This window comes from Hylobates moloch, unplaced genomic scaffold (assembly GCF_009828535.3).
Source record: "Hylobates moloch isolate HMO894 unplaced genomic scaffold, HMol_V3 SCAFFOLD_10, whole genome shotgun sequence".
In the NCBI taxonomy this organism is placed as follows: Eukaryota; Metazoa; Chordata; class Mammalia; order Primates; family Hylobatidae; genus Hylobates; species Hylobates moloch.
The window spans coordinates 92,899,363-92,923,651 of NW_026652285.1; the positions used below are offsets into that span (position 1 = coordinate 92,899,363).

Genomic DNA, 24,289 nt, shown 5'->3' on the forward strand with positions numbered 1-24,289 from the left:
AGTGGCTCACACCTGTAATGCCAACACTTTGTGAGGCTGCAGTAGGAAGACTGCTTGAAGCCAGGAGTTTAATATCAGCCTGGGCAATAAAGCGAGACCCCGTGCCTACAATTTTTTTTTTAAATTAGCTGAGCATGGTGGCACATGCCTGTAGTCCCAACTACTCAGGAGGCTGATATGGGAGGATCACCTGAACCCAGGAGTTCGAGGCTGCAGTGAGCTACAATCACACTACTGCACTCCAACCTGGTTGAAAGAGTGAGACCTTGTTTCTCAAAAAAAAAAAAAAAAAAGTAAGTAGAATCCATTCTAAACAGATCAACCAAAAATAATATTACATAAAGCACAACTTATGTATGTTGTGAGTTTAATATGAGATAAAGATTATTTTGTTTTCTCAAGGTAGTGGGGAAGAAAAATAATACTAAAGGACCCCAAACTTTTGGAAAATACCTTAATTGTTAAATTATACAGATATGTCAACTACAAAATAACATAAAAATATATTTTGTGTAAAGAAGCCATATATAAATGCATGTGTTTATTTCTTTGTTGTGTTTAATCAAAGCTATCTTGGTCACATTACATTATAAGCTAATATAAACCATGTAATTTGGAAAGAATATTAAAGCCTTTATGTCTGAGAAAGCCCAAAGTAGTTTACATGTGTTACTTCTCAAAAACCTTTGGTGACTGGAAGTTTCATTTTATAGTCTGGGAAACTAAGTCATAGAGTCATCAAAAAATGTACTCAATAACTCAAAAAGTGAATAGAAAGACTAGAATTTAGTTCTTCTGACTTCGATTCCACTGATTAGCTGGATCATCCAGCCCTGCCTTTGTGGACAAGTTGAAGCAACAAACTAACTTAAAAACTAAAACCAGTTGAACAGGATAGGTTTGCAGGCAATACACCATCAATTCAGTATAATAATACCCAACAACTAGATTGCTTTGGGTTTTTGGTACACTTTTATAACTATTCAATAACTCACACAACATCAATAGATGGTGGGACTATACTGTTAGTGCTATTTATATAGAACTGATAAAACACAGTGTAGCATTACAATAAATATAAAATCACATGAAAAATCTACAGCAGAAAAAGCCCAATGCCTTCCTCTCATCAAGACTCAATAAACAAACACAACAGGATAAATATATTGGAATGCAAGTCCTTTCCCCCCATTATTTCCAATAACCCTTCCCAATCCCTATAATGATTAATAGGACTTAAGAGAATCTAAAAACCTATTCAAGTTATCCAATTTCCTTCAGAGTGAATAACATCTAAACTTTTCCTAGAATATTTTTAAAGAAATTTCATCTTTTTTTTTAAATTTTATTATTATACTTTAGGTTTTAGGGTACATGTGCACAATGTGCAGGTTTGTTACATATGTATCCATGTGCCGTGTTGCTTTGCTGCACCCATTAACTCGTCATTTAGCATTAGGTATATCTCCTAATGCTGTCCCTCCCCCCTCCCCCCACTCCACAACAGTCCCCGGAGTGTGATGTTCCCCTTCCTGTGTCCATGAGTTCTCATTGTTCAATTCCCACCTACGAGTGAGAACATGCGGTGTTTGGTTTTAAGAAATTTCATCTTTAAAGACCGTTTCCAGGCCAGGCACGGTGGCTCACGCCTGTAAACTCAACACTTGGGAGGCTGAGGTGGGCACATCACTTGAGCCCAGGAATTCGAGACCAGCCTGGGCAACGTGGTGAAATCCTGTCTCTACAAAAAAAAAAATTAATGTTTAAAAAAAATTAGCTGGGCATGGTGGTACACGCCTGTAGTCCCAGCTACCTGGGAGCTGAGGTGAGAGGATCACTTGAACCCAGGAGGTCAAGGCTACAGTGAGCCACAATCACGCCGCTGCACTCCAGGCTGGGTGACAGAGTGTGACACTGTCTCAAAAAAAAGAAAAAAAAAAATTTCCAAAATTAAAAAGGAGTAGGAAATATGATATCCTCCTTGTAGTTAACAATGCTACTACTTCTCATCTCTTCTTTTTGCTCACATATATCAAGTAAAAGCACTAGATTATTAAAAATAAATGATAAAAATCTAATAAGATCTGTGATAATATGCCAGTTTCTTGGAAGCATGTAAGACTGAAATAAGTTTTCAGACTCACTTATCTAAAGAGTCTAAAATTTAGTAAATAAAGGTTATTTAACATTCTCCAGCCAGGTTGACAACATTCCTACTCCTTATCTTTTTCCCTGTGACTAGGCAGAATGCATTCCTTTTTCCAAATGAATAAATTTTCCCTTCCCTTAATGCTTAACTGTCTCCCTGGCAAGGTATCATATAGAACAGCTGTTATATTACCAGTATAACAGCAATCCTGTCTGATCTAATTGGAAAACATATGGACAGATTGAAACCCAACTTTTGGGGGCTCAGTAACTTTAAAGAAGAAATAATCAAATGTATTGATAAAGACTATGAACAATGCCATGAATTCAAATTTTGCACAATCTAAGGAAGATCTATTTCAATAAGCTACTTTAAGTAATGTTAAAGTGAATGCTTTAAATTACCTAGACAAAGTGGGGAGCAGTGGCTCACTCCTATAATCCTAGCACTTTGGGAGGCCAAGGTGGGCGGATCACGAGGTCAGGAGATCGAGACCATCCGGGCTAATACGCTGAAACCCCGTCTCTACTAAAAATACAAAAATTAGCCGGGTGTGGTGGCGGGCGCCTGTAGTCCCAGCTACTCGGGAGTTTGAGGCAGGAGAATAGCGTGAACCCGGGAGGTGGAGCTTGCAGCGAGCCAAGATCACGCCACTGCACTCCAGCCTGGGCGACAGAGCAAGACTCTGTCTCTAAAAAAAAAAAAATTAATTAATTAAAAAAATTACCTAGACAAAATGAAATGGAGAAAGAGCCAGCTCTCAATTTTCAGCCTCTGCTGAAGATCTCAGTTAAATTTTGCCTAAAGGTACCAAATCTTAGATATGTCATTCCTACTGTATGTTCAAGATTTGTCAGGCCGCAGGAATAGTCTCCTTTATTCAAAACCCTGACTCACTTAGACTAAACAAATACCCTGATATAGATCAAACTTGCTTAGTCAATGACAGAAATTATAGTTAAGTGGCCCTGGGTAATATCATCTGACTTGATCTTATATAAGTAAAGACTTACCAAGCTTATCAGAACTTTTTATTCATTTTTAAATGCTATTCATTTATTTTTAAGACTATAAAATTAGAATTGGATATAGTCGTGAAAAAACTTAAAAAATTCAGAAAAACACGAAGGTAATTAAAATTACCCATAATCCCATTACTTAGGTTTAACAAATTAATATTTTGGTATATTTCTCTCCTCATATGTATATTGCTGCTTAATATAATGTAAACATTTTAATGTAAGTTCATAAATTACCAAATTTCTTTATCATAAAATGTTAGAGTAGGAGAATTCCTCTTTCAAAAATCTTTACTGAAAGGACAAATCCAAAATATAAGCCAAATGAAAGAACAGCTGATGTGGAGGTGAGAGGTGAGGGTTGGGTGTGAAAGGTCCAGAAGTAGACCTGTTGGCCTCTCCAGTTCCTATAATGGCTCCCAAACACATCTGAGGAACCCTGGGTCCCCAAATAATACTGTTTAAAAATCACAAATCTAGTTTAACTCATTTAACAGATAGAACTACTTGCTTTTACTAGACAGAGAACTAGTAAAAGAACTAATGAAAGAACTTAGGATCCCACATGTTACAGACAAGTGCTCAGCTTTTGCAACTTAGCTACCCTTTCTACAAAAGTCATCAAATGTTCATTTGTCCATTGTTGTTCTTCCTTTAAGAAAAATACAGGGGGAAATGTTACATAACAAAAAAATGAATCATTAACATAATAAGCTAGATCTCAAGGAGTTCCACTTGTCCTAAGCAGGTTCTCAAACTATTCCTCATATTACTATGAGTGAGAGAAACGTTCATTCCTAACTAAAGAGAAAGGCATGATTACATTATTTTCCTCAAGAATACAATGCACGTCTAGTATACCTACAAACTGTTCCTTCTTTTTCACTAATTCAATCGCTAAATATTCATTAAGAATCTATCTGGGCTGGACCGCAGAGGTATAACTGTGAACAAAACAAACAGAAGTCCTGCCCTCATGGAGTCTGTAACCATGACAGGCTTGAGCAAACTACTTTAACTTTCTGAATCCCAGTGTTTGCCAGTCATAAAGTAAGGTTAATAAGATTTAACTACTGCATTGTTTAAGAATTAAATGACATGAGGTAAGTAAAAAAATCCTTATAGGTAATCAGGCAGATAATATGTGCTCAGTTAACATTAGTTACCTTCCCTGCCAAAGTGTTAAATATCAGATTAAAAATGAGAGGTAGGAGTGTTAAGTCTCTTTGCTATTAAAACAGTGATTTGAAGCAGTACAACTGAAATAGCAGGTTAACATAATTCCAAAGAGTTTCTGGGCCGGGGCAGTGGCTCATGCCTGTAATCCCAGCACTTTGGGAGGCCGAGACGGGTGGATCACCTAAGGTCAGGAGTTTGAGACCAGCCTAACAAATATGGTGAAACCCCGTCTCTATTAAAAATACAAAAATTAGCTGAGTGTGGTGGTGGGTACCTGTAATCCCAGCTACTTGGGAGGCTGAGGCAGGAGAATCACTTCAACCTAAGAGGCAGAGGTTGCAGTGAGCCGAGATGGCACCACTGCACTCCAGCCTGGGAGACAGAGTGAGACTCTATCTCAAAAAAAAAAAGATAATTCCAAAGAGATTCTTACACTAGGAAGGACGTAAATATTTCAATACGAAGAAATGAAATTCAGGTCGGGCGCAGTGGCTCACACCTGTAATCCCAGCACTTTGGGAGGCCAAGGTGGGCGGATCACTTGAGGTCAGAAGTTCAAGACCAACCTGGCCAACATGGCAAAACCCCACCTCTTCTAAAAATACAAAAATTAGCTGGGCATGGTGGCAGGCACCTGTAATCCCAGCTACTCGGGAGGCTGAGGCAGGAGAATTGCTAGAACCTATGAGGCAGAGGTTGCAGTGAACTGAGATTGCGCCACTGCATCCCAGCCTGGGCGACAGAGCAAGACTGTGTCTCAAAAAAAAAAAAAAGAAAAAAGAAAAAAAAGAAATGAAATTCACATGAGCCCTCACAGTCAAGTTCTGTAATTCACCTTGTTATCTCCATCACCATTTACTTTCAGTTACTTCTGGGCTCTTTCCACAACATTCAGCCCTGTATAGTGTCTAGGAAAGAAAATATAAAGCAAGCAGTCCTCTTCTCCAAATACCATTTATTCATCATATAAATATGGGCAGCTAAACAAGACAAGATTTACACTTAACAAAATAAACTTAAAAGACAATGGTTTAAAATACAAAATATCAAATCTGAAACCCAACAAAACCTATAAAGGTTTGATCAATATTCACCAATATTGATCAGAGGACATAAGCCTTTTTCATTCATATAATATGCAGAAATCAACAAAATGTGAATTGCAAGGTCTTAGACATTCTAAGAGCACCTTGTAAGCCATAATGCACTGCACACTTGTTGTTAATATTAAAAGCACTCTGTTCACTATTAACTTTAATTATATTTCTAATGGGGAAATTCCGCCATTCAAAAGATCAAACATTTGTTTCTTAACCAAATTAATTATACTGGTATGCATCTCAAAACCACCTGCCAACAAAAACAGCTGATGCTATTCATAAATAGGAAAATAAATTTGCTACTTATTCAAAGTTCTTGATTTTTTTTAGAGCCAGATAACTTCTGTTATGAAAGTTTTTTCTTTATTGCCCCTCAGAAGAAGGTTGCAGGGGGTAGGTGGGGCGTAAGTTGGACAATAAAGAAGACCCCAGTGGAAAAAGAAAATCTTTTCTCAATTTTTTTTCAAAAAGAGAGAATACCATGTTCTGAATATTGTATAAAGGATGACATTTTCATATTAAGAAGGCTTCATAATCTAAATTAAATAGACCAAAAACAAATCAATAGGAAAAAAGCGAAAGTCACAGAGAAAGACAGATTTTGTTCTCACTGCAAACTGTTCAACGCCATGCGTGTTGACACTAACACATCTTTAAGGACTTTTTGTTCATCTAGAAAGACGTCTTGGAAGAATTAAGCTTTGAGGAAGCACTGAAGGAGGACAAAGTGGTAAATTGTTAAACAGAGAGGGTAATTTTGTTCCTTAAAGATCATGGAAAGAATGGCTGGGGCTAAAAATAAAAGATACAAGTGAGAGGAATACATAGAAGGTTTTAAATTGAAAAAAAATGAGCAAGGAGAATGGAAGAAAGGTTTATTTTTCAAGGAAGACAAAATAATAGGGAAAGATTTTTTTCTGAAAATAATTCTCTGTAGAACAGTGGCATTATTAGAGAGATTATTTTGATACAAATTTATCAGATGTACTCACACAGCTATATCTAAAAGGATAAATATTTTTAGTAACCCTTTACTATGATTCAAACCTAGGTATCCAGACATAATCTTTATCTTCTTCATCACATTTTTAGAAATCCTCCTTTAAAGTTACCAGGGCAGTCAGGATAGTCATTTCTAGTGAAAAACAGATAAATCAAAATGTGTACTTGAAAAAAAGACTAAGTGATCACAGAAGAGGTCCCTGTAATATAATGTCAACATTACTAATAAGGATTTTTATATCACATCTAAAAAAAACACACAAAAATCAAGATAAACGAAAAAGCAAGGATTAAAGCTATTTATAACTTAAAATATCATCTAACACTGTCAGCTAAACAAGGTCTTACATTTTTATTTTCTTCTGATCTATTAAGTATCCTAGAGCAGAATTCTCTCCACCCATAATTTACTCATCAGTAAAAACAGCACTGCAATACTTTTCTTCTATTCTTTTTATAAGGGTGCCAGAATGTCTGGAAGTTAATACATACGTATAGAAATGCTAAGATGAAAAGTTATGCACACTTAAATTTTAGGGGTCTTTTTTAAAAATCAAGTTAAAAAGACCTAGATTATTTCAATGTGTAAATTTTCAACTAGCCAGAAGGCTTCCTGGGGACATAATTCAGAAGATTTGAAACTAATGTTCTGGAGTTTATGCTGCTCCAGAAACTAATCAGACTAAGGAATTTCTACAGAAACCTAGGCACTTAGGCCAGGCATAAGGTATGATAAATTTAGATGTCCTTGGGCCTGGCCCCACAAATAATATGGACAAATCTCTCCATCACAGAGAAACTTAGAACCTAATTAATGAAACAATAAGAGCTAAAATTTAATATAACAATTGTAAAACATTGTCAAACAGAAAATTCAGGGAGGTGGCTGGGCGTGGTGGCTCACACCTATAATCCCAGTACTTTGGAAGGCCAAGGTGGTGGATTACTTGAGTTCAGGAGTTCGAGACTAGCCTGGGCAACATGGCAAAATCCCAACTCTACTAAAAATACAAAAACCAGCTAGGCGTGGTGGTGCACACCTGTAGTCCCAGCTACTCTGGAGATTGAGGTGAGAGAATCATTTGAGCCCAGGAGGTTGAGGCTGCAGTGAGCCGTGATTGTGTCGCCGCACTCCAGCCTGGGAGACAGAGTGAGACCCTGTCTCAAAAAAAAAAAAAAAAACCAGAAAGAAGGAAAGAAAATTCGGGGAAATGAATGCATAGCACACAGTGGAATGAAGACAGTAAACGCCAAGGAAGAGTAGAAATTTTCCCAGATTAGTATCCAAGGACCAATTATTTTTAGCAAAATGGTTTCCTACTCTTCTAGGTAGCTGTATTTCTTTAAATGCCAATAATATGGATTCTGGAGCCAGACCCACTAGGTTTGAATGTAGGTTCTGCCAGAGCTGGGCTTCTGTGGAACTCAATTTCCTTATCTATAAAATGAGGATAATAATAGTAACTAACTTAGTAGTTCCTGTTTTGGAGATTAAATGACTTAATATATATAAGGCACATAGAACAGTGCCAGGAACATAGTAAGTGTGTTTGTAATTACTATTATAGTAGTCCACAATCCCTCAAATCTGATGCTCAATACCAGAAGCTGTGAAACTACAAATTTTCCTATAACTCACTTGTTGGCAAATATCTGACCTACCCTGAATACATTTGGCAACAAAACCTGACCTGAACAAATGCAAATAAAACCTGACCTGAGCAAAGGCTACTGAAAGTCTTTATTTATCACACTCACTGTAAAGATACGTGCATTTTGCTGCAGATATCTTAATGTGTTTGATTACAGGATACTGCCCCCAATTCACTGGAATGTATTTATGAAAAAATGAAAAAATCTAAATTCTGAAACACATCCAACCCAGAGGTTTTAGATAAAAGACTGTGGGGTCTATATTAACTTTGAAGCCCAGACAGTTTGTATTTCCTTAAAATAAATGGCATCTTCTTAAAGAAACACGAGTAAGTAAGATTCTGAATCTGGCCGGGCGCGGTGGCTCACGTTTGTAATCCCAGCACTTTGGGAGGCCGAGGCGGGCGGATCACGAGGTCAGGAGATCGAGACCACGGTGAAACCCCGTCTCTACTAAAAAATACAAAAAAAAATTAGCCGGGCGTGGTGGCGGGCGCCTGTAGTCCCAGCTACTCAGAGAGGCTGAGGCAGGAGAATGGCGTGAACCCGGGAGGCGGAGCTTGCAGTGAGCCGAGATTGCGCCACTGCACTCCAGCCTGGGCGACAGAGCGAGACTCTGTCTCAAAAAAAAAAAAAAAAAAAGATCCTGAATCTAGTATTAGAGAATATTAGGATGACAAAAACATTTTCCAGTACGGTTAGGAGGGTCCTATATTCCCAGGATGTTCTTTTCAAATATAATCCATCTGGGCTGGGCGTGGTGGTTCACACCTGTAATCCCAGCACTTTGGGAAGCTGAGGCAGGCAGATCATTTGAGGTCAGGAGTTCAAGACCAGCCTGACCAACATGGTGAAACCCCATCTCTACTAAAAATACAAGAAAGTTAGCTGGGTATGGTGGCGCATGCCTGTAGTCCCAGCTACTCGGGAGGCTGAAGCAGGAGAATTGCTTGAACCTGGGAGGTGGAGGTTGCAGTGAGCCAAGACGGTGCCACTGCACTCCAGCCTGGGCAACTGAGACTCCGTCTGAAAAAAAAAAACAAAAACAGGCTGGGCATGGTAGCTCATGCCTGTAATCCTAGCACTTTGGGAGGCCGAGGTGGGCAGATTGCCTGAGGTCAGGAGTTCGAGACCAGCCTGGGCAACATGGTGAAACCCTGTTTCTACTAAAATACAAAAAAAAAATAAATTAGCTGGGCGTGGCAGCGTGCGCCTGTAGTCCCAGTTACTCGGGAGGTTGAGGCAGGAGAATCACTTGAACCGGGGAGGTGGAGGTTGCAGTGATCCGAGATGGCGCCACTGCACTCCAGCCTGGCGACAGAGCAAAACTCCGTCTCCAAAAACAAAACAAACAAAAATATATAATCCATCTGTAGTATTTTGTTTATATGTCATGTTAGTCAGAGTTTTCAAGTTCTAAATTCTAGTGCTTGCTTAAAGTCTATTCTCATCACTTAGATGACAAATAAATAATTAAGGTTCTTTGGGGGACATAAATATGCCTTGAATCATGCAGACCAAATCATCACAGAACTTTAGAGCTGAAAGAGACCCTTTAAAACTAATCTAAATTATTATCCTTTACCTTCCAAATTGTTTTATCATCTGTAAATTTACTCTGCCCTATGAGGTAAGAATAATCTGCCCTAACTTGTCCGTAGACTCTGTCTATAGGAACACACTGTAGGTAAATGCAAAAAAACTGGGTGGAGTACACTGACAAACTTGGGATCTAAAAGGATAATTGAATTTAACACAATCAATCTTATAAATTTAGTAAATGTCTCAGATTATACTTCAGAAAATTATACGAATTTCCAAGTCCAGAATGAAAGAAGACTCACCTAGCACACATTTAAAAATAAATAAATTTTAATAGACCTTAGCAACCTTAATGGGCTCAATGAGTCAACAACATAATGCGGCTGCCAAATAGCTACTGTGATTAGGAACTAACCGCATCAACATCAGTAACCCGTCCAGAAGGAATGAGGCAACTGCCCTCTCTGCTACAAGCTGGTTAGAGCACATCTGGAGTATTATGTTCAGCTCTGTTTCACATTTTGGTAGAGACACAGAAAGACTGAAAAAGACTAGAAGAGGGCCAGGCACAGTGGCTCATGCCTGTAATCCCAGCACTTTCGGAGGCTGAAGCGGGTGGATCACTTGAGGTCAGGAGTTCGAGACCAGCCTAGCCAACATGGTGAAACCCCGTCTCTACTAAAAATACGAAAAGTAGCAGGGTGTGGTGGCATGCACCATAATTCCAGCTAGGCAGGAGGCTGAGGCAGAATTGCCTGAAACCATGAGGCAGAGGTTGCAGTGGGCTGAGATGGTGCCACTGCATTCCAGCCTGGGCAACAGAGTGGAACTCCATCTCAAAAAAACACAAAAAAAACAAAAAAAAAAACTAGAAGAGAAGTAACCAAGATAGTAAGAAAATTTGAAACCATGTCACCTAAAGATCAGTTGAAGGAGCTGAAGTTATTTAGCCAAGACAGAGAGGGATCATGATCCCTGTCCCCTAACCTGTAAGAGCTGTCATGGCACAGAGACAACCAACTTTTTCTGCATGGCCCCAAAGGGCAGAGCCAGATCAATCAGTTAACTAAAAGAAAAAATTTCAGCTAAGCCTATGGAAATATTTCTTCAAATGTAGAGCAACATTAGGAGGTAGTGGCATTTAAAGTCCTGTCTACCCCTAAGGGTCCATAATTTTTAAAATCAAACATTTGGGCCAGCGTGCGGCGGCTCACACCTATAATCCCAGCACTTTGGGAGGCCACAGTGGGCGGATTACCTGAGGTCAGAAGTTCGAGACCAGCCTGGCCAACGTGGTAAAACACCATCTCTACTAAAAATACAAAAATTAGCCAGGCATGGTGGTGTGCACCTGTAATCCCAGCTACTCGGGAAGCTGAGGCAAGAGAATCGCTTGAACCCGGGAGGCGGAGGTTGCAGTGAGCCGATCTAGCCTGGGCAACAAGAGCGAAACTCCATCTCAAAAAAACAAACAAACAAAAAAAATCAAACATTTATCATTACCTTAGTGTCTTACTGATTATTATTACTTCTGGTACCACAGCATCTCTCTTCACCCTGCTTAAAATGTCCTACCCAGGGCCAGGCATGGTGGCTCACACCTGTAATTACAGTACTTTGGGAGGCCAAGGTAGGCAGATCACCTAAGGTCGGGAGTCCGAGACCAGCCTGACCAACATGGAGAAACACTGTCCCTACTAAAAACACAAAATTAGCTGGGCACGGTGGCGCATGCCTGTAATCCCAGCTACTCAGAAGACTGAGAAGAATCGCTTGAACCCAGGAGGTGGAGGTTGTGGTGAGCCGAGGTAGCGCCATTGCACTCCAGCCTGGGCAATAAGAGCGAAACTCCGTCTCAAAAAAAAAAAAAAAAAGTCCTACCCAGCCAACCAATCAGCTGAATGTTTTGCTGGGTTTGTGGGAGAAAAAGTGCCTGCTTGTTGGGCAATTAGTTTCAGTTTGCAGATCAGTGTCCCTGTAAACAAAAAAGGGCCCTAACTGAGGGGCAGGCAAGAGCTTTCAGCTAGATCTCCATGAAAGAAATTATTATTAATTCAGAAAGTATCTATAAGACCTATTCAATCAAATAATATATTATCAATGGCACTTAGTTCTTATAGGAAGGTTGAAATTAAAAAATACTATACAACCATCTTCTCAAATGCCAGGGAATTCAACTTTGCAAGCCAAACCAGTTGTCTCAAATTCAATTATAAGTTTTCCTTCTGCCAAAGAGATATGTTTTCTGTTTAAAGTAGACTGGAGCCCACGCTCCATACCTGATCAGATCACTGTAAAGTCAGTTTAGCTGCTGAGAACTAGATACTGGCAATCTAGTGTGAATTCACAGAGAAGTACAAACTACTTAATATTTAAAACACAGGAAAGTTATCGAAATTGGACATCCTTCTAAAATTTTTTCACCCAAAGACCACCACAGACATAAGTATAATGTTAGTTCATGAAAATTACTAAAAGCCTTGAACAACAGTTCAGATGACAAATATTATTCAATCCAGCTTTACTGCAGTTTAAATTGAATTGGATTCTAAGCAACTCCAGTGAAAGTATTAGAGAATATAGTAAATAGATGATGGACTTAACAGAAATACTCTGTGCTGCTTCCTCTCTGCTTTTTAAAGTGAAGCCTAGAAGCAATCTAAGTGTCCATAAATAAGGGCTTGGTTAAATAAATTATGATACATTCTTACCCTGGAAAATGCAACTATTAAAAAGAATAAAGTAGACCCTAGATACTGACTTTTTTTTAAAAGTCCATGATACATAGTTAAGTGAATACCATAAGTTGCAAAACATGTATAGAATTATTCCATTTTGATTTTTTAAAATCTATTTTTAAATACCCTGTGTGTATGTTCATATATGCCCAGCAAAAACAGCTGAAAAAAGATCTGACAAATTGCTAACAGTAGTAACCTCTAGGGACTGACTGAAACTAGGAGGCAGTGAAGGAGTGACTTTCCCTTTTTCCTTTGTGGACTTCTGGTTGTTTATATTTTTTAGCCAGTAGGGGTTACCTTTGTGGTTGAAAAATAACAACACAAAAATAGTAAAAGTAAAATAACATGAATTACACAGATTTATTTATCAGATACTAACCAAAGTAAGTGATCTTTCTACTTAAATGCTACTGTATGCTTAAAACTCCAGAGAATCTAATTCATTCTTTTTCTATTATATTTTACTAAAACAAATAAAAATCATCACAAGTCCCTACTAGTTTTCTCAAATGCTTTCTATACACACACTCACACACACACACACACACACACACACACACACCCCACAGGCCTGGTCATAAGCATAGCTAACACACACGGTGCTTATTCTACACTAGGAACTGTTGTAAGCACAGTAAGTGTTAACTTATTTAATCTTCCCAGCAGGCCTGGTGCAGTGAAGCATGCCTGAAATCCTAGCACTTTGGGAGGCCAAGGCAGGAGGATTGCTTGAGTTCAGGAATTCAAGACTAGCCTGGGCAATATAGTGAGCCCTCATCTCTACGAAAAATACAAAAAATTAGCTGGGTGTGGTGACCCACGCCTGTAGTCTCAGCTGCTCAGGAAGCTGAGGTGGGAGGATCGCTTAAGCCTGGGAGGCAGAGGTTGCAGTGAGCCAAGATTGCGCCACTGCACTTTAGCCTGGGCAACAGAGCCAGACCCTGCCTCAAAAAACAAAAACAAAAACAAAAAAAGTCTTCACAGCAACCTTATGAGGTAAGTACTACTATAATATTATCTTCATTTCACAATCAAAGAAACTGAGTCCAAAGAGCTTCGGTGAGCCGCCTAAGCTTACACAGCTAACAGGGGGAAGAGCTAGGATTCAAACCTAAGAATAAACTCCAGAGTCCATACTCTCAACCACTGTGCTTCCTGTCTCTCAGTAATATGTCAGTCTCTCTATATGAAAGCCAAAAAGGGTTACAGGTAAAACCTAGCTAGCTAATGCACTCCTTGAAGCTGGAAGAGATGCACGCTTGGCTTTTTATGGGTGAATAATCCTACTTATGTCATTGCCAAGCTCAAGACTGTATTAAGGCTCATAACCACGTGGGAAAATTCTCTACACACTCAATTACAGTCCAAAGTCCATACCTGACTCCACAGTAAATCACTAAGCCTAAGATTTAGGTCAGAGACCCAGCTAGACAAAGGATTTGGACAAATCTCCAACCCAACTCAAAGCAACACAATTCAGAAACTTTTGTCCAAACATCTTGACAAGGTAGGCTTTTGTTTTGTTTTGTTTTGTTTTGTTTTAGTTCTAGGCCCACTTAAGATTTAAACGGGGAAAGAATACGAGTTGTCTCTAACTTTGCTTGAAGACTTCAGCAAGAAAAGCCTTTTCTACGTGGGCTCAAACAGAAATTGGCATTTATCAGCATCAGCAAAGTTGAACATCCTGGCTTAAGGAGACAAAAACAGGCATCCTTGCTTAAATTGTGTATTTGTCCAAACATGTTGACCTTATAATTGTGGAAGAAAAAAATGGTGCGAGGAAGAGATTTAACCTAATTTGTAAATGTGCTCAGCCTAGATACACACCTGTCCCAAATGACCTACTGAATCCACTTATTTGCAGGGACAACATGGATTACAATGCCTTTTTTGTTTTTATTTTTTGCCCTCGAGTGGTCCATACTACTGTTTGTAAACAAAATCCTCTCACTACCTCTCTTCCACCTGTCCTACACACACATCTGATATTTACATAAACAAGAAGAAACGAACAGGGATACTGGAGCTTTGGGAGGAATTTCTTACCCTCAGCTTTTGACCCAGTGGTTGAAGGAGGTACTATGCGGGCTTTCAAACTTCCCCAGATAACCCAGGCAAAGACTGGGTGCGCGAACCCAACCCAAAAGTTTGCGCCCATTCTGGGTCTCTGAAAGAAGCCAGAAAGCCCTGTTGGGAAGAAGATGAGATGCCTTCCACCCAGCAGCCACCCCCTCCCGAGGGAGCGCAGCCCACGGGGGACAAAAGACTTTCCAGATTGATCGGGGGCGGGATGGGGACTAGCTGGACCTGGGATCCTCCCTCGGGAGCCGGAATCTGGGGAGTCTTTGGGGCAACAAACGATAAATTATAGGCAAGAGCCCAACCCTAGATCCCGGGGCTGGGGTGAGGACGGGTCCTGCCCGAGAGGGAGAGCCGGACTCACCTGGAGGAGGCGAAGAGGGGGCCTCGGTGGCAGGTGGGGTGGGGAGGACGCTGCTGCTGCTGTTGCTGCTGCTGCTGTTGCTGCTGCTGCTGGGGAGATCGGGGGTGGGGGTCCGAGGAGTCGTGGGCGCCGGTACGGTGGTCGCTACAGGGGTGGTCGGCGCCGGGCCAGTGGTCGTCGAAAAGGTGGTCGGCTCGGGTCTGGTCGGCGCCTGAGAGGTGGTCGAAGTGCGTTCGGCTGCCGGAGGGGTGGTCAGCGAGGGGCCGAGCGGCGCCTGAAAGGTGGTGGAAGCGGGTCCAGCCGTCGCCCGAGGAGGGGTGGTCTCTGGGGACTGGGCTGGAGAAGTCGCAGCCAGAGGTCGGTGGACGGTGGCGCGCGGGGGCCCGGTCCTCGGGGCCTGGGCTGTGGGAGCCGTCGCCCTAGGGAAGGAGTGGCTGGGCTCGCCCTGCAACCCGGGGCCCGGCGATGCGTCCACCTGCCCCGCGGCCCCGCCGCTACCGGTGACATTCCCCGCCGAGGCGGCCGAGGCGGCCGAGGCGGCGGCGGCGGCGGCGGCGGCAGCGCAGCACAACAGGGCGAGGCCGCCCAGGCTCGGCAGGCTCCTCATGGCGCGCTCGGCTCCGCCATTCATTCATTCAGCCAGTCGGTTGGTCAGTCATCTTCTCCTCGCTGCAATCCGACCGAGGAAGCCTCCGCAACCGCCGCCGCCACCCGGCGCACCATCGCCACCTCCCTCTGACAGGCGGCCGGCCCCGCGGGCGGGCCCCAGCGCGGAGGGAGCGACCGGACCGAGCGCGGACCGCCCGCCCTCCTCGATTGGCAGCCGCGTCTAACCAATGAGAGGCCAGGGTCGCCCACGTGATCCTCCCGCTTCCCGGCCTCTTTGCAGCCCCGTGGGCCAGTCAGAGGACGTTCAGGGGAGGGGGCGGTCCGTGAGGCGGGAGTAGGGTGGTGCGAGCCCAGCTCTAGCCCGCCGGGCTCGCGGCGGCCCCGGCTTTGTCTGCCCAAAGAGAGGGGCGCGGGCCTCGGGCACTGGGAGCCGCGGAGCAGACAAAGGATGAGCCCCGCGCGGCAGACGCCGGGCCTAGTCATCTGCTCCACCGGGCTGCGAGCACGACCGGGGGGTGGACTCAGCACTGGGGAGCGTCCCCGCCCTCCTGAACAATGGGGCGCCGGCGCCGCACCCCGGCTCGGGCGGGGACCGCGCGGGAACCCCGCGATGGGAGAGGGCGGCGGCAGCGACGATGTAGAGCTTGGCATGCCCTCTGCTGCTCCAGAAAGCTTGGTCGCAGCCTTGCGAGGTCTCTGCCGCCATTCCCATTTCAGAGATGGGGAAACTGAGGCCCTTGCTGAGGGCCTCCCTGAACCGAGACCCGCGCCCTCACCAGAAACCTGCTGTGGGCCAGGTGTTTGTGCCAGGCTGGACGAGGGGGCGGGACCGGGCGGTGGAGACCCCTCAGGGCAGAAGGTGCAGGCTTCCTGCGTGGAGACAGGCTCGCAAGCACACTTCCCTAAACCCCGGGAAGAACAGGATCAGACAGGGTTGAACCTCAACTTGATGTCTCTTGCTGAATGGTTTTGTGGCCTGAGCGCAGTTTTTTCACCACTAAAATGGAAATGATAGGACACCCCTCACCCCCCCCACAGAGCTGTTGTGAGAATTAAGTCATGGACCTAAAGGGCTTAGCCCAGCGCCTGGCCCACTGTTGTAACCCTCACTAATGCTAACTACTCTCAGCATCCTGCGCCAGGGCAAGCCTAGGATTAGAAAGCAGCCCCAGGCCACAGCCCTTCAGTGCCCCCAGAGCCTCCGGCTTGTTGCAGGGATTGGGGTGGGGCTAACAGCCGAGCTTGACCCTGGATGACACTAAACCCTGGATCAAGCTGGAATTCGGGCACGCAGCCTCGCATCATCCGCCCAGGATCCAGAGCTAGGTCAGGCGCTGCTGCTTCGGCTCAGCAGCTTCCAGGGGAAGCCAGGCAGGGCGGGTTTGTCATCTGATGGGGTTTAATCCAAGCCCCACTGCTAACCCAATCCCGGCCTCCCCTATGTGATGTTTGGCTTCGTGCATGGTTTCCCATTAGTCACTGGTCTTCAACCAGACCAGCAGGATGAGATTTATGTGTGAATCTGTGTATGTTAATTAAAGCATGCGTTTATTTTCCTGCATGAGTAGTGGGTGGGGGAGGCTGCGTATGAATGCATAAACATGTTTGTGAGTCTGTGTGTATGAGTATTGTGTGTATCTGTGTGAGTTTGAGTATGGGAGCTAGTATCTATTTTCATATATTGTGTCTTAATAATCTGTGCATGTGTACTGGTGTGTGTTTTTGTGTATTTTCTGTGTTTTTGCATTTGTGGTTATCTATGGGTGTGTCTTGATAGGTCTATGTATATAAGACAGCGGGAATGAGGGAGAATGTGAGTGTTCTGTCTTCAGGACCAATATTTAGCAAGCACTAACCAAGGTTCTGTTTTTACTTTGCTTTGGGAGGGTGAACAGGTCATGCCAGTCCCCCATATTCTCTTGCTGATCCTCCCTGGCCCTTCAAACCCCAACCAAAATGCCACATTTTCTAAAAGACATTCCTGGATTTGAGTGGGAATTAATCTCTCCCTTCTCATTTCCCCACCACCCCTTGTTTATGCCCTGATCTACCAATCTACCTCTCCCTTGCCTCTTCCTAAAAGGATTAAGGATGGCTTTCAGAAATATATACAAGAGGATAAATTGAATTGCCCACATGGCTTTATTACTTCTCATAGGCATGCATCAGCCTTAATACTAGAACTTGTTATTTATGTGTCTGTCTCTTACATCAGATGTTCTCCTTGTTCTCAGTACCTAGCAGGGGCAACACATGTAAGTGCTAACCCATGCTGGTTACATTGAATTAATTGAAGTCTTGTGGTGCTTGTGGGAGGAGCTTGTGTCTTTAGAGTTAGACAGACTTGGGTCATGATTGCCAACTCTGTGACTTTGGAGGAAACCTTTCACCTCTCTGAGCCTCAGTCCCCCCCCCCCTTTTTTTTTTTTGAGACCGTGTTTCACCCTTGTCACCCAGGCTGGAGTACAGTGGCGCGATCTTGGCTCACTGCAACCTCCGCCTCCCAGGTTCAATCGATTCTCCTGCTTCAGCCTCCCAAGTAGCCGGGATTACAGGCACCTGCCACCAGGCCCAGTTAATTCTTGTATTTTTAGTAGAAATGGGGTTTCACCGTGTTGGCCAGGCTGGTCTCGAACTCCTGTGATCCTCTGGCCTAGACCTCCCAAAGTGCTGGGATTACAGACATGAGCCGCCGCGCCAGGCCAGTTTTCTCATCTATTAAATGGGGCCAATAAATTGTCTCTCATTTGTTGAGCTAAGGATCGGGGAGAATGTTTTTACAAAGCCTAGCACACAGATGGTGCTCAAGCTGTGTAGATTCATATTTTTGTTATACCACTGCTAACTTTGAGCCTTGTTGGCTGAAGGACCAGAGCAGAAACCTCTGCCCCATAAGTTCCCCGTCAGGTGACATGGCCTGACAGTTGCCCTACCTGATATTTCCAAATAATATCTGAAAAATGCTGGGTTGGCCCTGAGCTTTGCTGTATCAGAGGTTCTCTGGCAAGGGGAAAAAAGCTGATGCAGCTTCTTGGCCAGGAGAGCCACAGAGCAAATGACTAGGAGACCTTGTTGAGTGATTCAGGTCAGCTCTCTGCCTTAGGCAAGGATAATCCATGCCGGGGCTTTTAAGACGGGATAATTAGCCTGTAATATGTATAGAAAATATTGAATTTTTTTTGAAAGATATCAGTAATTTAAATGTATTAATGTCCATTCAACATTTAATTCTTAAATTTCCTTAATCTTAAATCTTCCTTAATCTCTAAACTACAAGATGACTTTCTTAGGAATTATGTTTGTGTTTAAAAATTGGAAACACCTTACATATCTACCATCAGAGAAAGGTATTATTATACCTGTTAAATTTCATCATATAAAGTCATTGTAAGTGTAGCTATGAAGACAGTATAGCAAATATTAATAGTAAATAATTGAGCTCATAGTTTATGCTAGACACTATACCAAGAGCTACATATGAATTATTTTGTTTAATCCTAAGAACCCCAGGAAGTAGGTACTATTATGTCTTAGTCCATTTGGGCTGCTGCAACAAAGTACTGTAGATTGTGGCTTGTAGACAACAAAAAATATATCTCTCCCAGCTCTGGTGCCTGGGAAGTCCAAGATCAAGGCACCAGCAGATTCAGTGAGCTCCCTGGGTGTCCTTTAAAAGGACACTAATTCCATCCATGATGGCACTGCCCTCATAACCTAATCACCTCCCAAAGGCTTCCAAATACTTTCACATGGGGAGTTATGATTTCAATGTATGAATTTTAGGGGAACACAAACATTCAGTCTATAGTCTATTATTATCTGCATTTTACAGCTAAGGAAACTAGGTCACAGGTTAAGCAACTTGCCCATGGTCACTTAGTAAATAATAGAGCTAGAAATCAAACTGAGGCTGGCTGGCTCACACTGACACCCTTAACTATAAAGGGAAAATACTTATAATGGTAAGAAGAAAAGAAAAAATAAAAATTATAGCTGTGACACTCTGTGTAACAGAATATTGACTGGCACTTTTCCTGTTTGCCCCAGAACTGTAGCTAAGGCCCATGAGACCTGGAGCCAAAGGCTTGGGGAAGGACCACAGAACAGCAGGGGTCAGAGAGGGCCTTGTTGGAGCCAATGTGCAGCCTGACTTTTCTCCTAGGCAAATGGGATGCTGTAAAGGGCCCCATCTGATTTCTCACTTTATAGTCAGCACCTTAGCACAGTGTCAAATACACAGAAATGGCTCAAGAATTGTTTGTGAGCCAGGCGCGGTGGCTCACGCCTGTAATCACAGCACTTTGGGAGGCAGAGGTGGGTGGATCACAAGGTCAGGAGTTCAAGACTAGCCTGGGCCAACATGGTGAAACCCCGTTTCTACTAAAAATACAAAAAAGTTAGCCAGGCATGGTGGCGGATGCCTGTAATCCCAGCTACTTGGGAGGCTGAGGCAGGAGAATTGCTTGAACCTGGGAAGCAGAGGTTGCAGTGAGCCGAGATCGCACCACTGCACTCAAGCCTGGGCGACAGAGCAAGACTCCATCTTGAAAAAATTTTTTTAAAAATTGTCTGTGAAGTCTTATGATGTGGCAGATGCTGTTCAGGGAGTTTTATATTCAGAACACATTTATTCCTCAAAGACAGGGCTATCATCTGCACTTCAAAGAAGAAGAAACTGAGCCTCCAACAGCTTAAGGGACTTGCCCAAGGCCCTTGTGACTCAAAAACCCAGGCTCTTCTCTATACACTACAGTCCACTGATGTGGCCGCTATGTGTTGCACATAGTAGGAGGTCAGTGAACACATACTGAAAGAAAGGACACACATGCACCAAATTTAACCCTTCTGCTAGAAAAGCATTTAAGAAAAGAGAAGCTTTGGGAGTGAGAAAAGAAGGTATAATAATAAGAGAGATAGGGCTCAGCAAAATAACTTCATCTCCCAGATTCCAATAAAACACAGACACCTTTCCCCTTTCTGGTTTCATTGAAACAGCAGTGCTGACATGGACAATTTCTAATCCTGCAGAGGCTGGCCTCCTATCAGATGTGGCTAAATGCAAGGTTTGGCATCTTCTGCAGACAACTGTAGGATTACTGGAGCCACTGTTCACAAAGTCGGCCCAGCAAAGGACACTAACAGACAAGTCACAGAAAGGAATACAAATGATTAAGAAATATGAAATACTGCATATGCAACTTGAGTAATTAAAGCATTGCAAGTTGAGATAAAGGGTTGCTATTTTTTTTTTTTTTTTTTTTCGTTTTGCCAGGTGGATGCAGTGGGTATCTCGGCTGACCTCCCCTCCGGTTCACCTTCTCCTGCCGCATCCCCCCCGCCACTGCGCCCGGCTAATTTTTTGTATTTTTAGTAGAGATGGGGTTTCACCGTGTTAGCCAGGATGGTCTCGATCTGCTGACCTCGTGATCCGCCGGCCTCGGCCCCCCAAAGTGCTGGGATTACAGGCGTGAGCCACCGCACCCGGCCAGGAGTTGCCATTTTTTTAACCTATTGATTTGGCAAAAATTTTTACAAACTAGTAATACTTGTTATGGTCTCTCACTGTTGATAGAAATATAAAGTGATACAACCTTTCAAGAAAGCCTTAAAAGTGTTTATACTCTTTGACCTATTATTTCCACTTTTTTTTTTTTTTTTTGAGACAGAGTCTCGCTCTTTTTGCCCAGGCTGGAGTGCAATGGGGTGATCTTGGCTCACCACAATCTCCACCTCCCGGGTTCACGCGATTCTCCTGCCTCAGCCTCTCAGTTAGCCGAGATTACAGGCATGTGCCACCATGCCCAGCTAATTTGGTATTTTTAGTAGAGATGGGGTTTATCCATGTTGGTCAGGCTGGTCTCGAATTCCCGACCTCAGGTGATCCGCCTGCCTCGGGCTCCCAAAGTGCTGGGATTACAGGCGTGAGCCACTGCACCCGGCTCATTATTTCCACTTTTAATAATCTATCCAAAGGCCAGGCACAGCAGATCATGCCTGTGATCCCAACACTTTGGGAGGCTGAGGTGGGCAGATCACTTGATCCCAGGAGTTCAAGACCAGCCTGGGCAACATGGTGAAACCCTGTCTCTATTAAAAAAAAAAAAAAAATTACTAAAAATTAGCTGGGCATGGTGGTGTGCACCTGTAGTCCCAGCTACCTGGGACGCTGAGGTGGGAGATCACCTGAGCTTGGGAAGTCAAGGCTGCAGTGAGCCATGATCATGCCACTGTACTCCAACCTGGGCAACAGAGCAAGACCCTGTCCCAAAAAGAGAAAAAAAAAAGAATCTATCCAAAGGAAATAAATAATCAGATGTAAATATGTATGTACAAAAATGTTCACCAGAGTATTATATAATTATAAAAATTAGAAAAATCTAAACAATTAACAAAGGATTAGTTAAGTACTTTGTGCTCTATGATGTTTCTATGTAGAAATACTATACCTCTATAAAAAATGATACTCACCTGCCCAGCGCTGCCTGCCCAACACTGCCCACCCAGTGCCTGTCCCCAGACTGCGGCCCAGCCCCCTTTGCCCTTGTGCATCAAAGGTGCTGCCAGCATGTCTGACAAACTGCCCTACAAAGTTGCTGACATCAGCCTGGCCACCTGGGGACACAAGGCCCTAGACATTGTGGAGAATGAGATGCCAGACCTGACGGGCATGCAGGAGCTGTACTCGGCCTCCAGGCCACTGAAGGGTGTCTGCGTTGCTGGCTGCCTGCAAATGACTGTGGAGACGGCCATCCTCATTGAGACCCTCATTTCCCTGGGTGTTCAGCAGCAGTGGTCTAGCTGCAACATCTTCTCTACCCAGGAACTTGGAGTGGCTGTCTTTGCTGTGGGTGGCATGCCAGTATTCACCTAGAAGGGCAAAACGAACGAGGGGTACCCATGGTGCATTGAACAGAGACTGTACTTCAAGGACAGGCCCCTCAACATGATTCTGGATGATGGGGATGACCTTACCAACCTCGTCCACACCAAATACATACCCACAGCTCATGTCGGGCATCTGAGGCACCTCTGAGGAGACCAAAACCAGGGTCCACAACCTATACAAGATGATGGCCAATGGAATCCTGAAGGTGCCTGCCATCAACGTCAATGACTCCGTCACCAAGAGCAAAATTTGACAACCTCTATGGCTGCCGGGAGTCCCTTATAGATGTCATCAAGTGGGCCAAGATGTGATGATTGCCAGCAAGGTGGCAGTGGTAGCGGGCTATGGCGATGTGGGCAAGGGCTGTGCCCAGGCCTTGCAGGGTTTTGGGGCCCGCATAATCATCACCGAGATTGACCCCATCAGTGCACTGCAGGCTGCCATGGAAGGCTATGAGGTGACCACCATAGACAAGGCCTGTCAGGAGGGCAACATCTTTGTCAACTCCACAACCTATGTCGATATCATCCTTGGCCTGCACTTTGAGCACATGAAGGATGTGTAACACTGGACATCTTGTGTAACACTGGACAATTTGACGTGGAGATCGATGTCAGGTGGCTCAACAAGAATGTTGTTGAGGTAAACAGCAAGCCCCAGGTGGACTGGTACTGGCTGAAGAATGGGTACCACATCATCCTGCTGGCTGAGGGTTGGCTGGTCAACCTGGGTTGTGCCATGGGCCACCCCAGCTTTGTGGGGAGTAACTCCTTCATCAACCAGGTGATGGTACAGATTGTGCTGTGGACCCCCCCAGACAAGTACCCCATTGGGGTTCACTTCCTGCCCAAGAAGCTGGATGAGGCAGTGGCTGAGGTCCCCCCTGGGCAAGCTGAACGTGAAATTGACCAAGCTAACTGAGAAGCAAGCCCAATAGCTGAGCACGTCCCGTGATGGCCCCTTCAAGCGGGATCACTACTGCTGCTGAGAGTCAGGACTGCCCTTCACCTTCCAGCTGCTGTCCTTGCTCAGGCCCCGCCTCTCCTCCCTAAGAGCAAATGGCACCAACTTTGCGATTGGTTTGTCAGTGTCCACCATCGATGGGGCTGGTCACTCAGTTTTTGGCCTCTGCTGCATCCCTCACACTATATCAAGTGTGGCAGGGGGAATTGAGAGGCCCCTCCTCAAGCCCTGGTCATGATGGAGGTACAAGAGAGGCATCCACAGGGAACCATGAGTTGAGTGGTCTTAGAACTGCTCACTAAGTCAGTCCTTCCTTAGTTTGGAAGTTGGTAGTGGAGTCACAAAGCCCATATACCTTACCATTCAGGTAAGGTTCCTGATCTGTGGACTTATACCGTGTTCCTGGTCTGTGGACTTATACCCGTGGTTTACAGGTTCAGTGGTTCCTCAGCCCATGACAGATGAGAAGAAGCTATATTGAAAGGCAAAGAGGAACTGTTGTTTGAATTCTCCTGAGAGCCTGGCTTAGGGCTGGGCCTTCTCTTAAACCTCATAACAATGAGGTTGGTACTTTTAGTTCCTGTTTTACAGGGGTCAGAATAGACTGTAAAGGGATAACTGAGAAAGGACAGAGAAGTGACAGCCAGAGGGGCTATAAAAACATAAAAGCAAGCATAGAGCTGCTACTACTTTGTAACAAGATGGTTCCTATCACAACTCTGGTTCAAAAAGAGAATAATATGGTTTATAATGTTAAAAGAAAGCAGGAAGGTGGGTAAATAAAAATCTTGGTGCCTGAAAAAAAGAAAAAAAAGATGATACTCAGGCACAGTGGCTCATGCCTGTAATCCCGACACTTTGGGAGGCCCAGGTGGGCGGACTGCTTGAGCTCAGGAGTTCGAGACCAGCCTGGGCAAAATGGTGAAACCCCATCTCTACCAAAAATACAGAAACGCCTGGCATCGTGATTGCACCTGTAGTTTGAGCTACTCTAGAGGCTGAG

The 24,289-nt window shown here is 43.9% G+C and overlaps 1 protein-coding gene and 1 pseudogene across 1 annotated transcript in view; one reads left to right on the top strand and one right to left on the bottom strand.

Moving 5' to 3' along the window:
- MEGF9 (multiple EGF like domains 9) overlaps positions 1–15,579 on the bottom strand; it is a 114,413-nt gene extending 98,834 nt beyond the window's left edge. Inside the window, exon 1 of the mRNA XM_032164991.2 lies at positions 14,829–15,579. Within this exon, the coding sequence (XP_032020882.1) occupies positions 14,829–15,459 (631 nt within the window). The 5' untranslated portion in view covers positions 15,460–15,579. The remainder of the gene's footprint in view (positions 1–14,828) is intronic.
- Positions 15,580–22,002: 6,423 nt separating this feature from the next.
- On the top strand, positions 22,003–23,311 carry LOC116475459 (adenosylhomocysteinase-like; annotated as a pseudogene).
- The last annotated feature ends 978 nt before the right edge of the window (positions 23,312–24,289 follow it).